Source organism: Bufo gargarizans, chromosome 4 (assembly GCF_014858855.1).
Source record: "Bufo gargarizans isolate SCDJY-AF-19 chromosome 4, ASM1485885v1, whole genome shotgun sequence".
Lineage (NCBI taxonomy): Eukaryota > Metazoa > Chordata > Amphibia > Anura > Bufonidae > Bufo > Bufo gargarizans.
Genome location: NC_058083.1, coordinates 348,927,838 through 348,947,966, shown reverse-complemented (window position 1 = coordinate 348,947,966; position 20,129 = coordinate 348,927,838). Strand labels below are relative to the sequence as shown.

At 45.6% G+C, this 20,129-nt stretch overlaps 1 protein-coding gene across 1 annotated transcript in view; it reads right to left on the bottom strand.

The window, feature by feature from the left end:
- Positions 1 to 7,873: 7,873 nt before the first annotated feature.
- QPCT (glutaminyl-peptide cyclotransferase) overlaps positions 7,874 to 20,129 on the bottom strand; it is a 341,372-nt gene continuing 329,116 nt past the window's right edge. The window contains exon 7 of the mRNA XM_044292305.1: positions 7,874 to 8,960. Coding sequence (XP_044148240.1) covers positions 8,815 to 8,960 — 146 coding nt within the window. The 3' untranslated portion in view covers positions 7,874 to 8,814. The remainder of the gene's footprint in view (positions 8,961 to 20,129) is intronic.

Genomic DNA, 20,129 nt, shown 5'->3' with positions numbered 1-20,129 from the left:
ACAGGACGCTTTACAGATGTGTTGTTGATGGAGGACATGCAGAGCTTTTTCAGTCCTACACATCGCCACAGCCCTTCGGGATCCAGCATTAGAGAATATCGCCTTAACTGCAGATATCGACACTCTGAGGAGCGAAGAACCACTTGACTACTGGGTGTGCAGGCTTGACCTGTGGCCTGAACTATCCCAGTTTGCGATAGAACTTCTGGCCTGCCCCGCTTCAAGTGTCCTGTCAGAAAGGACCTTCAGTGCAGCAGGAGGCATTGTCACTGACAAAAGAAGTCGCCTCGGTCAAAAAAGTGTTGATTACCTCACCTTCATTAAGATGAATGAGGCATGGATCCTGAAGGGACTGACAGTTGGGGAAACGTTTGTCTAACAAAAGGCCTGATGACATGCCTTGGCCTCAAAATGGTCCCCACGCTGCTGTATTTAATGTCTGCATACCGGATGACTTTCGTGAATTCTCCGCCACCAACATCAATTTTTCCGGCCGCTGCTACAGCAACAATACCTAATTTTTCAGGCATGTGTACATGCCTAATTTTTGTGGCCTCTAGTGCTACACCGTGGCTGCAAAAACAAAACAAAAAAAGGCACATACATGTGTGAATTCCCCTTTGTGATCGGTACCTTGTTGTGGTGAAGGGGCTTGCGTCTCACAATGAAGCGATCATCACCTCTATGAGTGTGTTGGCAATGTTGCCACACCCCAGATACGGCCGTTGCTTCATTATGATGACTAAAAGCGATCGGCTGGATAATTTTTCATAGAAAAAAAATTATTTTTCTTATAATTTTTTTTTAAGTTGTATGGGTTTTTAAAATATATAAAAAATAAAAAAAATTAAAAAATCATAATAAAGTCTCTTAATAGTTTATTAGAAATAATGCAGACAATTAAAAAAATCCCCATCAATTTCAATACAAAGCATGTACAGAGCTCAGAACAAAATTATTTCAGGATGTTCTTTTATTCGACAATGATTAATCAATTAGACACACGTCCCCGGATAGGGGACGTAACAGGGATTAAACTGATAGGAATAGTACTAGTTAAGACACCACTCCATATAGGGTGTCACAGCACATTGCTCCGTGCACGCGCAGTGCCCCAACTTGGGAGTAAGAGGACTGACCAAGCTGCTTTTTCCATCTCCCGGTTCCTAAAATCAATTCAGTTTGGTGTATCAGAGTTTGGTCTGTCACTGTGAAGGCAGTCGAAGGTACCCGGCCTAAACATTTTTTCACAAAAGGCAATCCCTGATATGGGATGTAACAGGGATTAAACTGATGAGAATAATACTACAGAAAATACCACTCATATCGGGTGTGACAGTAAATTGCACGGTGCAGACGCAGTGACCGTGGGGTGGATTCAAACAAAGGGGAGGGAGCCAGCGTTTTTTTAACCATCTCTCCGTTCGAAAAATCAATTCAATTCACCTTTTGGGGACCCTTGGTGTTGTACGTGGCTGGGTGGAGGAAGAAACCTCCAATGACATCAACGGGACATGGCTAGCTTGGTATCCAACCTTGTGCAAATGCAAAGTTTGCGGTTGTTTGCGGTGCATTAAAAGGGGAGTTTGGTCTGTCAATGTCTGTGAAGCGGGCGTAACCCTTACACTACCTGATCGATACAACATCATACCTGATCGTATACACACACTGGATGTTTTACACTACGTTGTTCAAATTTAGGATTGTTAGTTGATTTATGCCCTTTATGGATTAAAATCCAACTCTGCGTCAACTATGTAATTTTCCATGGGAGTTTTGCCATGGATCCCCCTCCGGCATGCCACAGTCCAGGTGTTAGTCCCCTTGAAACAACTTTTCCATCACTACTGTGGCTAGAAAGAGTCTCTGTGAGTTTTAAAATTCGCCTGCCTATTGAAGTCAATGGCGGTTCGCCCGTTCGCGAACATTAGCAGAAATTCGCGTTCGCGAACGGAAAATTTTATGTTCGCGACATCGCTACTCAGCAATGCCCCGGCTGTGTTCCAAAATTTCATGAACGATATTCTTAGGGAGTTCTTGGTAAAAAAAATTCATTGTATATCTCAACGACATTTTGATATTTTACCCTGATTTTAAGAGTCATGTGTTTCATGTTAGACAGGTGTTGGAGGTGTTGAGAGAGAACCAATTATCTGCTAAACAGGAAAAATGGGTTTTTGGGGTGCAGGAGATTATATTTATCGGACATGTTCTGACTCCCCATGCCATAAAGATGGATCTTAGCAAGGTTTTATCGATTAAGGGATGGGTAAGACCATCATCCTTAAAGGCCTTACAACGTTTCCTTGGATTCGCTAACTACTACCGTAAGTTCATAAATAATTTCTCGGTAATCGCTAGACCACTGACCGACCTCACTAAAAAAGGGGTGGATCTGGAAAATAGGTCTACTGAGGGCTTAGATTCATTTGAAACCCTAAAGGAGGCTTTCGGTAGCGCTCCTGTTCTAACCCAGCCAGATCAGGAAAAACCTTTTATCGTGGAGCTGGATGCTTCTGAGGACGGGGCAGGAGCGGTCCTCTCGCAAGGTCCTGCTACCCTCACTAACCTGAGACCTTGTGCTTTTTTTTTTCAGAAAGTTTTCCCCCTCTGAGAGAAAATATGACATAGGAAATCGGGAGTTACTGGCCATTAAGTGGGCATTTGAAGAATGGAGACATTTTCTTGAGGGGGCAAAACATTGTGTTACTGTTGTTACCGTTCATAAGAACCTAATGTTTCTCAAGACGGCTAAAAGGTTAAATCCCCGTAAGGCTAGATGGGCATTGTTTTTTACTCGCTTAAATTTTTCCATACCTTTCAGACCTGGAAGTAGAAGGCCGACGCAAGTTTCTGTGCGTACCAGCCTACAGAGACTCCACCTGAAACCATTTTACCAGCTAAGGTCTTCGTAGCAGCCTTGTCTCAGAATATCATGACTCTCATCAAGGCTGAACAACACCTAGCTCCGCCATCCACTCCTACAGATAAGTTGTTTGTCCCCGTACAGTTTCGTCTCCAACTGCTGGGTGAGTGTCATGACTCAGTTTTTTGTGGACAGCCGGGTATTGAAGGCACTAAAGAGCTGGTTTCCAGATCATTCTGGTGGCCTACTTTAACTAGAGACGTCAAGTCTTATGTGTTGGCCTGCGAGGTTTGTGCGAGGCCTAAGACCCGTGGGACTCGCCCGTCTGGGGACCTACGACCCTTACCCATTCCCAGTAGACCCTGGTCTCATATCTCGATGGATTTTATCACTGATCTGCCACCTGCAGAGGGTAAGACTGTGGTTTGGGTAGTGGTCGATAGATTCAGCAAGATGGCTCACTTTATTCCCATGCCTAAACTCCCGAGTGCAAAGACCCTACCATCTTTGTGGAACAAATTGTATGTTTACATGGCATTCCAGAAAATATTGTATCTGACAGGGGTGTGCAGTTTGTTTCCAAGTTTTGGAGGGCCTTCTGTCTGAGATGCCATATTTCTCTGTCCTCATGTTCTTATCACCCTGAAAGTAATGGACAGACTGAGCGCCTCAATCAGTCGGTGGAACAATTTCTCAGGGCATATGTTGCAGATTATCAACAGTTGTGGGTGAAATACCTTCCATTAGCCGAGTTTGCTCTGAATGACCGTGTTAATTTCTCTGCTTGGGTCTCTCCTTTTTTTTGTAACTATGGCTTTCATCCTCATTTTCTTTCTGGGTCATCCGTCTCCTCGTGTAATCCCGAGGCGGATGAGATCTCCTCCAAACTGTGCACAGTATGGGCTTGGGTTCAATCGAACCTGGAAAATGCTCAAGATACTCAAAGAGTCAAGGCCAATAGGAGACGTTCCACGGGGGTGAACTTTCAGGTGGGTGATAAGGTGTGGTTGTCCTCTAAAAATCTTTCACTCAAAGTTGCTTCAAGAAAGTTTGCTCCTCGCTTTATAGGGCCGTACAAAATCGTAGAGGTGATTAATCCTGTATCATTTAGGTTAGAATTGCCCGACTCGTTCCACATTCACGATGTATTTCACAAGTCCCTACTAAAAAAATACATTGAACCTGTTGTACCGTCACAAGCTGCGCCTCTGCCTGTTCTGGTTAAGGATTCTGTGGAGTATGTGGTATCTATAATTGTGGATGTCAGGAGAGTGCGTAATTCCTTGCAGTATCTTTTGCACTGGAAGGGCTATAGACCTGAGGAGAGGTCTTGGGTACCAGCTAGGGAGGTTCATGCCCCTAGACTGGTTAAGAAATTTCATGAGGATCAACCCGAGAAGCCGTCACCTGAGTCCTTGGGTCCGGTGGCCCCACTTAAAAGGGGGGGGGGGGGTACTGTCACGGCGCCGTCTAGGAGGCGGGCATGTCCGGAGTGCACGCGCATAATCAGTGCATCCATCGTCACCTCCTGATAATAGTATGCGTGCATCTATCTACATTGATGCTAATGGTTTTAGGTCTGAGCACCGAGCTGATCACTCGGTGCTCGGCTGTGTAGTCTGTGTGGAGTCATGTGACGCTGCCACGTCACATGACCCCTCTACCTCCCTATTTAAGCAGGCAATCTGCTAGCCACCGATTGCCTGTTATTTAGATTCCACCTGTGATTGTGTCTACCCTGGCATACTTACCTCCTGCTGAATTCCTGACGATCCTCTGCCTGCTCCTTGTGTACTTTGCTGCTCTTCTGGTATTCTGACCCCGGCCTCCTCCTGACGATCCTCTGCTGACTCCTTTGGTACTTCACGACTCTTCTGGTATTTATGACCCCAGCTTCTCCTGACTATTCTCTGCTTGCTCCATTTGTACTTTGTAGCTTTCCTGGTATTGACTCGGTCCGTTCACATTCTGTTGTTTGTCTGTCATCCCTGCACTTATTCCAAGCTAGGGATTGCCGTCCAGTTGTGCCCTGTCATTAGGACTCGCGAGGCAAGTAGGCAGGGCCAGGGGTAAGGGTGGAGAACAGTGGTCACTTCCCTCCCCCCTGTGTGTGTGTGCACGCGATCGTTACACCAGGAGATACCTACGAAGGTACCAATAGTACTAGAGTCCACATACAGACAGGCAGAGACATACCAGCAACAGGTAGAGCAGAGATGAAAGCAGTTACCTGCATCACAAGCAAAGGGAGCAAGCGGCCCCAGGCAGAACTGCACACGGAAGGCGAAAGGGCATACACAAACACAGGAATTCCCCCTCCGGGGAAACCAGGAACCCGCTTCCGGAAGAACTGCCAGACTGACATGAACAAAACATTAGAAGCAAAAACAACTGCCAGACAGGACACGGAACAGAACAGATTCAGATGCAGTTAAGCACTGCTAGGCTTACACATACTGAACAGGTAACAGAAAACATGACAAATGACATAAATGCAGAATCAGGTGAAACCACACCGAAGTGCATACAGAATGACCCCTAGGATCAGCAGCAAGGGGACAACACCCAACAAGCAACACATAGACGGAGTACAGACAGAACCGAGCAGAGAACTGACTTACAGACAAAAGCACAAACACTGACCCGCAGCAACCACCTCACAAGAAGATAAGGTTGCCTAATGAGGGCACCTGAGAGGACACACCCCAGAAAACAACACAGGGAGATTAACCTTTCCATGTCAAGGAGAACCAGAAACCTCAGAACCCTGCAGTACGGAGCATTGCCCATGGCAACCAGGAACACGGAACCAGAATACAGGAACAGAAATGCAGATACAGTCAAACACACGTACACGGGCAGAGTACACACTAGACCAGGGATGGGCAAACTGCGTCTCTCCAGCTGTTGTAAAACTACAACTCCCAGTATGCCCAGTGTGCCTACAGCCATCAGCCTACAGCAGGGCATGATGGGATTTGTAGTTTTACAACAGCTGGAGAGCCGCAGTTTGACCATCACTGCACTAGACACCGCAGACAGCACACAGCCCCTAGCAATAAGCCTACACAGAAACCTGCAGCCAGTACGCAAGGGGACGTGCAGCCAGCCTACACGGCAACACACATCCTGGTGAACTGCACTGTTACAGTCTGTATATTTTATGTTGGATTTTCTAGGATAACCATATGGTTTGTACGCACTGTCCTTTTTTTATAATAAAAGTCACTTTAATAAGCGCCTTCTTGTGTTCTAACGATTCCATGAACTTAGAAGTGCTACCTATATTGATTTATTAACGTGGGAATGTTAGCCCCCATAGTGAGTTGTAGAGTGTACTGGGGCGTTATTTAATGCAAGGTGTCTCGGCAGCTAAGAGTGATTAGTTTTGCATGATGGAGAGCTGACAGAGGAAGGTCCAGTGTGACCCTGCAGGATCCCATCCTGAATCTAAGTCAGCGATCCTGATAGATGGCCTATCCTGAAGATACAATTCATGCCTGGACAGTCCCAGTAAAAGAATTCTCAGTTCCAGAATTATTATTTTTTTAATATTCCCAAACATTGCATATCATAGCCCATATACCTGTTTTTAATGACAGTGATTTCCATTCCCTATTAGGGAAGGAGCAGTTTAGTAAGTTTAGTAATCCACATGTATTTCTCAGGTCAGAAGAGGGACATTTAAGGAGTGAACATGGAGGGATATTTGCGAGGTATGTCAGCTTCCTTCTGAGTTTGTTAACCACATACATGATGCTTTTCTCTGTAATGTTTCATAGGGCTTACTCTGCCTAACTAAAATTAGTTCGCTGACTACAGCAGAGGGAACAGTGCGAATGGCAGAGCAAGTCCTAAGAAACAGTACAGAGCAATTAAGAAATAAAGAAAATGCAGGTAAGGCCTCATGCACACGGCCGTGTTCCGCGGCCTAGAGCGGACCGTGGAAACCCGGCCGGGATTCCTGCTGACAGCATGAGCGCACGGCGTCATTGGTTGATATGACACCGTGCGCTTCATGCAGCTGCTGCTGTACAGTAATACACTAGTATAGTGTATTACTTTTTGATTATTGGATTATTGTCCATTACTAGGCCTTAAATACACTGCCTGTCCAAAAAAAAGTCGCCACCTGGATTTAACTAAGCAAATTGTTATGAGCCTCCTATTGGATAATTACTGCATGGGCGATTATTTTTCAGTTGGCAATAAGTTATTTAACCCCAACTGGTGCAATGAGTTGCTTCTCATTTCTTAAATAACCATGTCGAAAGACACATCTCGTGGTCGTAGAAAAGATGTTAATCTGTTTGAGAAGGGTCAAATCATTGGCATGCATCAAGCAGAGAAAACATCTACGAAGTATTGCAGAAACGACTAAAATTGGGTTGAGAACTGTCCAACGCATTATTAAAAACTGGAAGGATAGCGGAGACCCATTGTATTAGAGGAAGAAATGTGGCGGAAAAAAAAGATCCTGAATGATTGTGATCGGCAATCACTTAAACGTTTGGCAAAATCAAATTGAATAAAAACAACAGTAGAAAACAAGGCTTTGTTTAATAGTGAAAGTTAGAGCATTTCCACACGCACAATGCGAAGGGAATTCAAGGGATTGGGACTAAACAGCTGTGTAGCCGTAAGAAAACCACTAATCAGTGAGGGAAACCAGAAAAAAAGGCTTAAATTTGCTAGGGAGCATAAAGATTGGACTCTGGAGCAATGAAAGAAGGTAATGTGGTCTGATGAGTCCATATTTACCCTGTTCCAGGGTGATGGGCGCATCAGGGTAAGAAGAGAGGTAGATGAAGTGATGCACCCATCATGCCTAGTGCCTACTGTACAAGCCTGTGGGGGCAGTGCTATGATCTGGGGTTGCTGCAGTTGGTTAGGTCTAGGTTCAGCAACAGTATGTGCTCCAAGAATGAGGTCAGATGACTACCTGAACATACTGAGTGGCCAGGTTATTTTATCAATGGATTTTTTTCTTCCTTGATGGCAAGGGCATATTCCAAGATGACAATGCCAGGATTCATCGGGCTCAAATTGTGAAAGAGTGGTTCAGGGAGCATGAGACATCAGTTTCACACATGGATTGGCCACCACAGACCTTAACCCCATTAAGAATCTTTGGCATGTACTGGAGAAGGCTTTACGCAGCAGTCAGACTCTACCACCATCAATCATCAATGCAAGATCTTGGTGAAAAATGAATGCAACACTGGATGGAAATAAATCATGTGACATTGCAGAAGCTTATCGAAACAATGCCACAGCGAATCTAAATGCCGTAATCAAAGCTAAAGGCTTTTTTTTGGTGACAACATTTTTTTTGACAGGCAGTGTAGTAGCTATTGATTTTCCCCATGCATTAGTAGTGTACATTCTTTGTAATTCTTTGCATCAGTAGTGTACATTATTTGCAACTGTTCAGAGTCTCTGCACTCCCTGATAAACTATAAAAAACTATACAACATTAAAAAAACGTACTTACAGTGTCCTAAGCATTCTGCCTAGGATAAGACTGGGGGAGGGTTTAAATCAGACAGACCTCCTGTTCTTGTGTGTTATGAAGGAACAGATGACTGTACCCAGTACAGAGGATGGAGAACAAAGGGAGCTCAACAAGAAAAACAAACAAAATTTGGTTCATTGTAAGCCTGTACTGAGCTAGTGAGTCACAGACAACATTATAGCAGATACAGGTGAAATTGTGTTTAGGAACACTTGCTCAGACACAAACAAGATACTGTAGCTAATTCTAAAAATTCACCTGAAATGATAGATATGATTTTAACATACTATTCAGTTTTTCCAAATAGCTATTGTAATACAGCAGATTTGCAATTTTAATCATTTCTATAAAACGGAATCTACCACATTTTACTACATTACCAAAATACTATGTTATTGTTGTAACAGAAAATGTATACATTTATACAATATCATTATATATTAAGGTATTCAAGTACAAAAATTTGTAAAATTTTATTCATGTTGTCAATAGTTGAAGAATCAAGATTTTCTTCGTTATCTTGAAAGGAGTGCCAAACATCTGGAAAGGGTGAAGGAATGACATGCAGGACTGGAACACCTACAAGAAAACATAGGTGGTTATCATAAACATATGCAGGGTTGTATTTAGGATTGGTTTTGCTCAAAACACTAAGTAAATTTGCAATTATTCTTTCCACTTGCCTATGCAATCTACAGTATGTCTAAAATCCCTCATGTAAAATGCATATTTTAGAAAAAACTTTACTGTTATTGCCCTTTTATTTTTTATTATTTTACTGTTTCTACTTTGTTTTAAGTTCAGACAATACTTTGCAAAGAAAGAACAAAGGAAATATTGTACAATTACATCTGAAAAATTCAGCAAAGCACAAAAAATTAGACAAAGTCTAATTTGCTAATCTGATGTGTCATTTGTGGTTATAACTTTGGAATGCTTTTACTTATCCAAGCCATTCTGTTTTTTTGAGACACATTGTACACCATGTTAATGGTAAATTTGAGTCCATATGTTTTACCTTTATTTATTTTTTTAAATCTAAAAGTTACCCAAATTTGATTTCTCCGCTTTTAAGACAAATAGTGATTTCTCATAAAATACTTATTAATTAACATTCACCATATGTCTACTTTATGTTGGCATCATTTTGGTAATGCAATTTTATTTTGTAGGACGTTAGAAGGCTTACATTTTTTTTTTTTTTTTTCAATTTTTTTTAGGACCAGTTCAGTTCCGAAGTCACTTTCAGGAGCTTACAAAATAGACACCACCCATAAATTCCTGGAAACATTTCATAAGGTACACCCCTCTAACTATTCAAAACTGATTTTCCATTCGAATCAATTTTTTCCTGTAACACATCAACAGGGTTAACAACAAAACAAACCTTAATATTCATTACCCTGATTCTGCAGAAACACCCCATATGTAGTCGTAAACTGCTGTATGGATACATGGGTGCTAGGGTTGTTTGTCCCAGTATCGATAAGATACCGGGATTTTCTTTTTATCGATACTACGCTGTGCTACTGCACAGCCCAGTATCAGAGAACATGGCCGCGCTGCTCTCAGCGCCGCCATGTTCCCTCAGCAGCACGGGGAGAAGGAAGCAGTCTCTTCCTCCCCCCTGTGCCGCTGCCACCAATGGGAACGAAGAGGAGAGGAGGGCACACTGCGCCACCAATGTTAACTAACGTTTAATACATTACATTACACTGCAATTAACCAATCAGGTGCGGCAACTGAGGGGTTAATTGCCACAGATGCAGTGCCCTTTCAGAGGTCGGATGCCGGCAATGTGCTTCTGCCACCGGCTGTATTTGCATTAAACGTTAATTATCATTGGTGGCGCAGTGCGCCCCTCTCCTCAGTATTAAAAACATTGGTGGCACAGTGCGCCTTACCCTTTCCCAGTATTACAATCATTGGTGGCAGTGGCCACAGAGTCCCTTCACCTCCTCGCAGTGGCAGCTTCTGATCGGAGCCCCAGCAGTGCAATCCTGGGGCTCCGATCGGTTAACATGGCAGCCAGGATGCTAGTGAAGTCCTGGCTGCCATAGTCAGCTCCCTGCTGCTGTGTGTACTATGCACACGGCAGCAGGCAGAGTGTAAGATCCTATTCACCCTAATAGAGATCTATTAGGGTGAATAGGACAAGAGATTAAAGGATCCCAGGTTCTAGCCCCTAAGGGGGGTGAAATGGTTATTAACCTCTTCAGGACACATGATGTACCGGTACAGCATGTTGTCCTGGTACTTAAGGACACATGACGTACCAGTACGTCATGTATAGTTCCGATCACTACTGCCCGGCGGGCGGTGATCGGAAGCCGGTGCCTGCTAAAATCATTGAGCAGGCACCTTGGCTAGATGCGCCGGGGGGTCCTGTGCCCCCCCCCCATGTCGGCAATCGCAGCAAACCACAGGTCAATTCAGACCTGCGGTTTGCTGCGTTTCCGGGTTATTCGGGTCTCTGAGGACCCGATAACCCGGAACAGGATGGTGATTGGTGGTGTGATTTTACACCATCAATCACCATCCTGCGATGGATGGATTAGTTAGTCATTTTTTTTTTCTGTTAGTTTTAGGGATAAGTCCGCGAACACCCGTGCCCCCACACACACGCACACCAAATAAAGATTTACACGCACGCACATACACACGCAGAGACACACTCCCCTATGGCCCGCCGGATGTTCTCGTCCGAGGAGTCATACGCCCAGCTTGCCTCTGAGTCCGAGAGTCCCAGTGAGCACGAGGATGACCCCACTTTCCTGTTGTCATCCGCGTCCTCCTCATCGTCTATCGATAATGATGAGCCCCCAAGGCGGCAGAGACGCCGCCAGGCGGAGCAAGGGGTCCGTCATGATAGGGACCCTGTGGCCCACCCTAGTACGAGCAGCTCTGGGGCTCGTACTAGTTTTCCGGCCCACCAGTTAAATCCACCAGAGCCCCCTGCCGGTGAACTTGCCTGGTGTACCCCAGAGAGATTTGAGCCCGTGATTCCTGATTTTGTAGGCCAACCAGGAATCCAGATTTCCACAGTGGGCTTCACTGAATATGACTTTTTTTTGTCATTTTTTCAGTGACCAACTGGTAAATCTAATTGTGGAGCAGACGAACCTGTACGCCCAACAGTTCGTTGCTCAACACCCAGGCTTCTTTTTGGCTAGGCCCGGTGGCTGGACGCCGGTCAGTGTAGCCGAGATGAGGACATTTTGGGGCCTCGTGCTGCATATGGGCCTAGTCAAGAAACCTAGTGTCAGGCATTACTGGAGTGGGGACGTCCTCTACCAGACCCCACTTTACAGTACGGCCATGACACGCTCCCGCTATGAGGCCATCCGGAAATGCCTGCATTATTCAGATAATGCAGCATGTCCCCCCCGAGGTGATCCTGCCTATGACCGCCTGTACAAAATCAGGCCGGTCATCGATCACTTTGGGGCCAAATTTGTACAGGCCTATGTACCTGGAAGGGAGGTCGCGGTTGATGAGTCTCTCATTGCGTTCAAGGGGACACTCATTTTCCGCCAGTATGTTCCCTCAAAGCGGGCGAGGTATGACGTGAAGCTGTAGAAACTTTGTGAGAGTACCTCAGCCCTTTTTTTTGTGCATATTAGTGGGGACAAAAAGCTATTATTAGCCGTTGTGTGGTGAAGTGGAGAAGAAAATTACAGACTTTTTTGGGGTGTGACAGATTTTTGTTAAGCCGCCTGAGGAGGTGAACATGGCCATATGTAGAATCTGTGGGCAAAAGGTGAAAAGTGGAAAGGGTGCCAATGTTGGCACCGCGGCCCTGCGTTAACATATGCAGCATCACCATAAAATGGCCTGGGAGAACCATAGTTCCGATGTGGTGGTCCAGTCTTCCGCAGCAACCGCTGCATCACCTAGTGGCACACAGCCGATTTCAGGCAGTCAAGACTCCATCACCTCAGCCGAAGGGAGATGTCTGTCCTTCCCATCATCTACTGATCCTGATGCTCCTGGCCCTCATCCCCCTACTTCTCATCACTCATTCCGTCAGCAACCGATCACCGAAGCGATTTCCAAGAGATAACAGTATGCTTGCACTCATCCAATGACACATAAGCTGAGCGTGCTACACAGGTGACAGGAGAGGAGGATCAGGAGCAGGCAGAGGAGCTACAGGGCGATGAGGAAGACGAGGCAGAGGACCCAGACACACTGTGGCAGTATGCAGTGGAGATGGAGGCAGGGAGTCCCTCCGAGTCACTTGCGCAAATGGCCCTATGCATGCTCTCTTGTTTGCGTAGTGACAGCCGAATTGTCACCATTTGACAGAGGGATGACTTCTGGCTCTCCACCTTGTTGGACCCTCGCTACCGGTCCAAAATGGGGCCATTTTTACACCCGCTGAGAGGGAGGATAAACTGAACTACTATAGAGACATCCTATGTAGTCAGCTGACTGCTGCTTATGTCTGCTTATGTGCGCCATTGCCCATCCTCACGCAGGTCTGACCAGGGGGCCCTCTCCGCTCACGTTCCACTGCCATGGCTGCTGGAGGGGGGTGGGGGTGCAGGAGCAGTACCAGCTCTATCAGCAGCAACTTAAGTCTAGAGTCGCTGATGAGCAGTTTTCTTTACCCGCCTACTGAAGACACTACTCACCAGCAGCAGCAGTAGACATAGAGCAGAACCCGAACCAGCAAGTGGTGGCATACTTGGACAGCACCCTACCACCCCAAGTTGAAGATCCGCTGGACTACTGGGCAGCCAAACTGGATTTGTGGCCGCAACTTGCAGAGTTTGCCCTGGAAAGCTGTCCTGCCTGGCCAGTAGTGTGGCATCAGAGCGGGTGTTTAGTGCAGCGGGGGCCATAGTTACCCCAAGAAGAACTCCCCTGTCCACACAAAATGTGGAGAGACTGACCTTTGTCAAGATGAATCAGGTGTGAATCATCCAGGATTTCTACCCACCAATGCCTTATGCATCAGACTAGATCATCCATGGTGCCACACCAACACTTTCACAAAAGAGACCAGTTTCTTCTGGCTACCTGCCTCAGCTACTATTCTGATGCTGTCACCCACCTGATGCCACACATCTGATGCCAAGTGCTCCTTCTTACACCCACCATCTTCAGCGGGTACTGGTATTGCCACCCACCTCCACACTATGTCACCTTTCCACTCTTTGGCCTCCTGGTGCTGCTGCCACCTCCACACTATGTTAACCTTGCCACTCTGTGGCTTCCTCTTGCTGCTGCCACCTCCACACTATGTCACCTTGTTACTCTGTGGTCTTCTGATTCTGCTGCCACCTCCACACTATGTCACCTTGCCACTCTGTGGTCTTATGATGCTGCTGCCACCTCCACACTATGTCAGCTTGCCACTCTGTGGCCTCCTGATGCTACTGCCACCTACACACTATGTCACGTTTCCACTCTGTGGTCTCCTCATGCTGCTGCCACCTCCACATTATGTCACCTTGTCACTCTGTGGTCTTCTGATTCTGCTGCCACCTCCACACTATGTCACCTTGCCACTCTGTGGTCTTATGATACTGCTGCTACCTTCACACTATGTCAGCTTGCCACTCTGTGGCTTCCTGATGCTGCTGCAACCTACACACTATGTCACCTTGCCACTCTGTGGTCTCCACATGCTGCTGCCACCTCCACATGATGTCACCTTGCCACTTTGTGGTCTCCTCATACTGCTGCCACCTCCATACTATGTCACCTTGCCACTCTGTGGTCTCCTCATGCTGCTGCCACCTCCACACTACGTCACCTTGCCATTCTGTGGTCTCCTCATGCTGCTGCCACCTCCACACTATGTCACCTTGCCACTCTGTGGTCTCCTCATGCTGCTTCCACCTCCACACTATGTCACCTTGCCACTCTGTGGTCTTATAATGCTGCTGCCACCTCCACAATGTCATTGTGCTACTCTGTGGCCTCCTGATGCTGCCACCACCTCCAAACTCTGTCATTGTGCCACTCTGTGGCCTCCTGATGCTACCGCCACCTCCAGACTACAGGGAGTGCAGAATTATTAGGCAAATGAGTATTTTGACCACATCATCCTCTTTATGCATGTTGTCTTACTCCAAGCTGTATAGGCTCGAAAGCCTACTACCAATTAAGCATATTAGGTGATGTGCATCTCTGTAATGAGAAGGGGTGTGGTCTAATGACATCAACACCCTATATCAGGTGTGCATAATTATCAGGCAACTTCCTTTCCTTTGGCAAAATGGGTCAAAAGAAGGACTTGACAGGCTCAGAAAAGTCAAAAATTGTGAGATATCTTGCAGAGGGATGCAGCACTCTTAAAATTGCAAAGCTTCTGAAGCGTGATCATCGAACAATCAAGCGTTTCATTCAAAATAGTCAACAGGGTCGCAAGAAGCATGTGGAAAAACCAAGGCGCAAAATAACTGCCCATGAACTGAGAAAAGTCAAGCGTGCAGCTGCCAAGATGCCACTTGCCACCAGTTTGGCCATATTTCAGAGCTGCAACATCACTGGAGTGCCCAAAAGCACAAGGTGTGCAATACTCAGAGACAAGGCCAAGGTAAGAAAGGCTGAAAGACGACCACCACTGAACAAGACACACAAGCTGAAACGTCAAGACTGGGCCAAGAAATATCTCAAGACTTTTTCTAAGGTTTTATGGACTGATGAAATGAGAGTGAGTCTTGATGGGCCAGATGGATGGGCCCGTGGCTGTATTGGTAAAGGGCAGAGAGCTCCAGTCCGACTCAGACGCCAGCAAGGTAAAGGTGGAGTACTGGTTTGGGCTGGTATCATCAAAGATGAGCTTGTGGGGCCTTTTCGGGTTGAGGATGGAGTCAAGCTCAACTCCCAGTCCTACTGCCAGTTTCTGGAAGACACCTTCTTCAAGCAGTGGTACAGGAAGAAGTCTGCATCCTTCAAGAAAAACATGATTTTCATGCAGGACAATGCTCCATCACACGCGTCCAAGTACTCCACAGCGTGGCTGGAAGAAAGGGTATAAAAGAAGAAAATCTAATGACATGGCCTCCTTGTTCACCTGATCTGAACCCCATTGAGAACCTGTGGTCCATCATCACAAGGAGGGAAAACAGTACACCTCTCTGAACAGTGTCTGGGAGGCTGTGGTTGCTGCTGCACGCAATGTTGATGGTGAACAGATCAAAACACTGACAGAATCCATGGATGGCAGGCTTTTGAGTGTCCTTGCAAAGAAAGGTGGCTATATTGGTCACTGATTTGTTTTTGTTTTGTTTTTGAATGTCAGAAATGTATATTTGTGAATGTTGAGATGTTATATTGGTTTCACTGGTAAAAATAAATAATTGAAATGGGTATATATTTGTTTTTGTTAAGTTGCCTAATAATTATGCACAGTAATAGTCACCGGCACACACAGATATCCCCCTAAAATAGCTAAAACTAAAAACAAACTAAAAACTACTTCCAAAAATATTCAGCTTTGATATTAATGAGTTTTTTGGGTTCATTGAGAACATGGTTGTTGTTCAATAATAAAATTAATCCTCAAAAATACAACTTGCCTAATAATTCTGCACTCCCTGTATGTCATTGGGCCACTCTGTGGAATCCTCATGTTGCTTCCAGTTCACCAGTATGTCATAGGGCCACTCTGTGGACTTCTCATGCTGTTCCCCCCTCCCCACTTCATGACTGGACCACTATTTTGCCTTTCGGCCTGGCTGATCTCATCATTTATTTGACCCTTCTTCTGATCTGTCAGAAGGAAGGAAAAATGAGACACACAACAAATCCTGTCTGTGTAGCAGCTGTAAGGCCTGTATGGTCCCATCAGAATTTGCTTGTGATTTGGTAGCCAAAAGCAGGAGTGAGTACAAAACACAGAAGACATGCAAATATTCCATTCACATGCCATCTCTGTTTTGGATCCACTCCTGTTTTATTGGCATTAGTAATGCTGATGGATTACTGTCCAAATGATGACCAAGTGAAGGCAGATGCTCAACAGACAGGATCCGTTTTTTGTGGGTTATTGTTCTGATGGATCAGAGGAAGGGCAAAATAATCAGTAACGTCAACACAAACTTACTGCTGACACCCTCTCCACTCAGTCGGGGGGCTCTACTTGTATAAACGTTTAATAGAACAGGTTCTCTTGACATCTATGTGGAATCAACTGACGACGGTGTAAAAGGAGTGCACTTCTTCTTGGTGCTAACATCGACCTGTAAGGCTGAGTTTATACTTGAGTTATTTGGTCAGTTCTGGCCCCGTGACTGCCCAAATAAGTGTGTGTTACTGCAAGGCACAGTTTTCTACACCACTATAAAGGCTCTCTGCAGCCAGGAAATAGCCTTTTTTTAATGCGATTCGCCACGAATAAATTCGGATTGAAGTGAATCTTTTTCTTAAATTCGGCAAACCGTCCGAATCGAATTTTTGAAAAATTCACTCATCTCTAATCATAATTTTCCCCTTAAAACATTCTCTAAATTTAATGGAGAAGTTTTCAGCACGGAATCAAAATTGCATGCTGTTAAAGGAAATATTAATTATTAATATTTTGTGTTAATATCAATAATTAATATTCATAAATAGGCGTGTGCTGTCTATTGATGACTCCGCCTATTTGCTAGAACTCTGTGTGGCATTGACCTGGTCTCTAATCTGAGCTGCTGTTAACCTGCGATTTCTGAGGCTGGTGACTCGGATGAACTTATGCTCCGCAGCAGAGGTGACTCTTGGTCTTCCTTTCCTGGGGCGGTTTGCATGTGAGCCAGTTTCTTTGTAGCGCTTGATGGTTTTTGTGACTGCACTTGGGGACACTTTCAAAGTTTTCCCAATTTTTCGGACTGACTGACCTTCATTTCTTAAAGTAATGATGGCCACTCGTTTTTCTTTACTTAGCTGCTTTTTTCTTGCCATAATACAAATTCTAACAGTCTATTCAGTAGGACTATCAGCTGTGTATCTACCTGACTTCTCCACAACGCAACTGATGGTCCCAACCCCATTTATAAGGCAAAAATCCCACTGATTAAACCTGACAGGCACACCTGTGAAGTGAAAACCATTTCAGGTGACTACCTCTTGAAGCTCATCAAGAGAATGCCAAGAGTGTGCAAAGCAGTAATCAAAGCAAAAGGTGGCTACTTTGAAGAACCTAGAATATGACATATATTCAGTTGTTTCACACTTTTTTGTTATGTATATAATTCCACATGTGTTAATTCATAGTTTTGATGCCTTCCGTGTGAATCTACAATTTTCATAGTCATGAAAATAAAGAAAACTCTTTGAATGAGAAGGTGTGTCCAAACTTTTGGTCTGTACTGTATATATATATATATATATATATATTCTTATAGTCGCACACAGTAATATATATTAACAACACTAAAATACACCTAAACTACGCTACACACAGTACAATATCTTACACAACTCCACCCCAAATCTACCTAAATAACACACTTACACACACGATTAATGACAGCAGTCCACCCAACCTGGCTATACACTCTGCCCCTACGGGCACTGCAAGGGAAAACACATGCAGGCCAGGGTTAAATCCGGGATCATGGTGGCACTGCAAGGGTTAATGCAGGCCACAGATACACAGGGCTGAAGGCTGCTGCAGGGGTACATCAGGAGTTAATGCTGCTCCAGGGGTACAGGGTATGTGCCAATGCAGGAGGGCAGACATAGGGTATGTGGCACTGCAATGCAGGAGGGAAAGGGTTAACATGATATGTGTGGGTGGCACTGCAAGGGAAGCAGGCCAGGAATACCACACAATTTAAGGTAGGGGCATTGCAGGGGTTAGTGGGATCAGGGAAGCAGGGGTATCTGGGTCTATCGCAGGGGCAGTCCAGGAGGGGTTAAATTGCAAGGCAGTAGGGGCTAATGGCAAGGATGCAGGGCAGTAGGGGTTAACGATACTTAGCCCATATGCCTTGGCTGCTTGGTCCATCCTCCTCCCTTCCTGCTCTTCTCTTTCCTTCCATGGGGGGTAGATCTTCTCCCTTGAGCGCTGCCTGCGCTCTCCTTCTGGGGCTGGTCCTCATGGGGCTGCTGGGGTTAACTTCCCTTGAGCGCAGCGCTGCCGCGTTATTTAAACCCGGCCTCGCTCGCTCCCGACTTCACGCGCTGTAGGCATGCGCACACACGCTTGCAGCCAAATCCGTGTGGGCTGGCGCGGTTATATGACATCACCGCACTAGTCCGCATGTCCTGGTGCACGCTTCCAGGCGGAGGATGATTTGAATCTCCCGCCTGTGAAAAGCCCGCATACCTCTGGTGCTGTAATTACAGAGCCGAAGGTATGTGACACACAGGGGCAGAAGAACTCTTTGTTCCCCTGTCCTTGTTATGTATGCAAAGTATCTCTGCCCTTGCCAGAGATGGTATCAAAGGGCAGAGGATCTCTATTGATCCCCTGTGCTTTGAAGTGACCTGAAACTGGACATGATTGTCCAGTCACCTAGGTGTCACTTCCCTCCTGCAGACGTGCTGGAATGGGCCTGCAGGAGAATTAGGCTGGTGGGGGCACCCGTGATTGGGGGCATGAGTTGGCCATATTTAGGTTTATATAAATATACACTCACCTAAATAATTATTAGGAACACTATACTAATAGGGTGTTGGACCCCCTTTTGTCTTCAGAACTGCCTTAATTCTACGTGGCATTGATTCAACAAGGTGCTGATAGCATTCTTTAGAAATGTTGGCCCATATTGATAGGATAGCATCTTGCAGTTGATGGAGATTTGAGGAATGCACATCCAGGGCACGAAGCTCCCGTTCCACCACATCCCAAAGATGCTCTGTTGGGTTGTGATCTGGTGACTGTGGGGGCCATTTTAGTACAGTGAACTCATTGTCATGTTCAAGAAACCAATTTGAAATGATTCGAGCTTTGTGACATGGTGCATTATCCTGCTGGAAGTAGCCATCAGAGGATGGGTACATGGTGGTCATGAAGGGATGGACATGGTCAGAAACAATGCTCAGGTAGCCCGTGGCATTTAAACGATGGCCAATTGGCACTAAGGGGCCTAAAGTGTGCCCAGAAAACATCCCCCACACCATTACACCACCACCACCAGCCTGCACAGTGGTAACAAGGCATGATGGATACATGTTCTCATTCTGTTTACGCCAAATTCGGACTCTACCATTTGAATGTCTCAACAGAAATCGAGACTCATCAGACCAGGCAACATTTTTCCAGTCTTCAACAGTCCAATTTTGGTGAGCTCATGCAAATTGTAGCCTCTTTTTCCTATTTGTAGTGGAGATGAGTGGTACCCGGTGGGGTCTTCTGCTGTTGTAGCCCATCCGCCTCAAGGTTGTGCGTGTTGTGGCTTCACAAATGCTTTGCTGCCTACTGCGGTTGTAATGAGTGGTTATTTCAGTCAACGTTGCTCTTCTATCAGCTTAAATCAGTCGGCCCATTCTCCTCTGACCTCTAGCATCAACAAGGCATTTTCGCCCACAGGACTGCCGCATACTGGATGTTTTTCCCTTTTCACACCATTCTTTGTAAACCCTAGAAATGGTTGTGCGTGAAAATCCCAGTAACTGAGCAGATTGTGAAATACTCAGACCAGCCCGTCTGGCACCAACAACCATGCCACGCTCAAAATTGCTTAAATCACCTTTCTTTCCCATTCTGACATTCAGTTTGGAGTTCAGGAGATTGTCTTGACCAGGACCACAACCCTACATGCATTGAAGCAGCTGCCATGTAATTGGTTGACTAGATAATCGCAT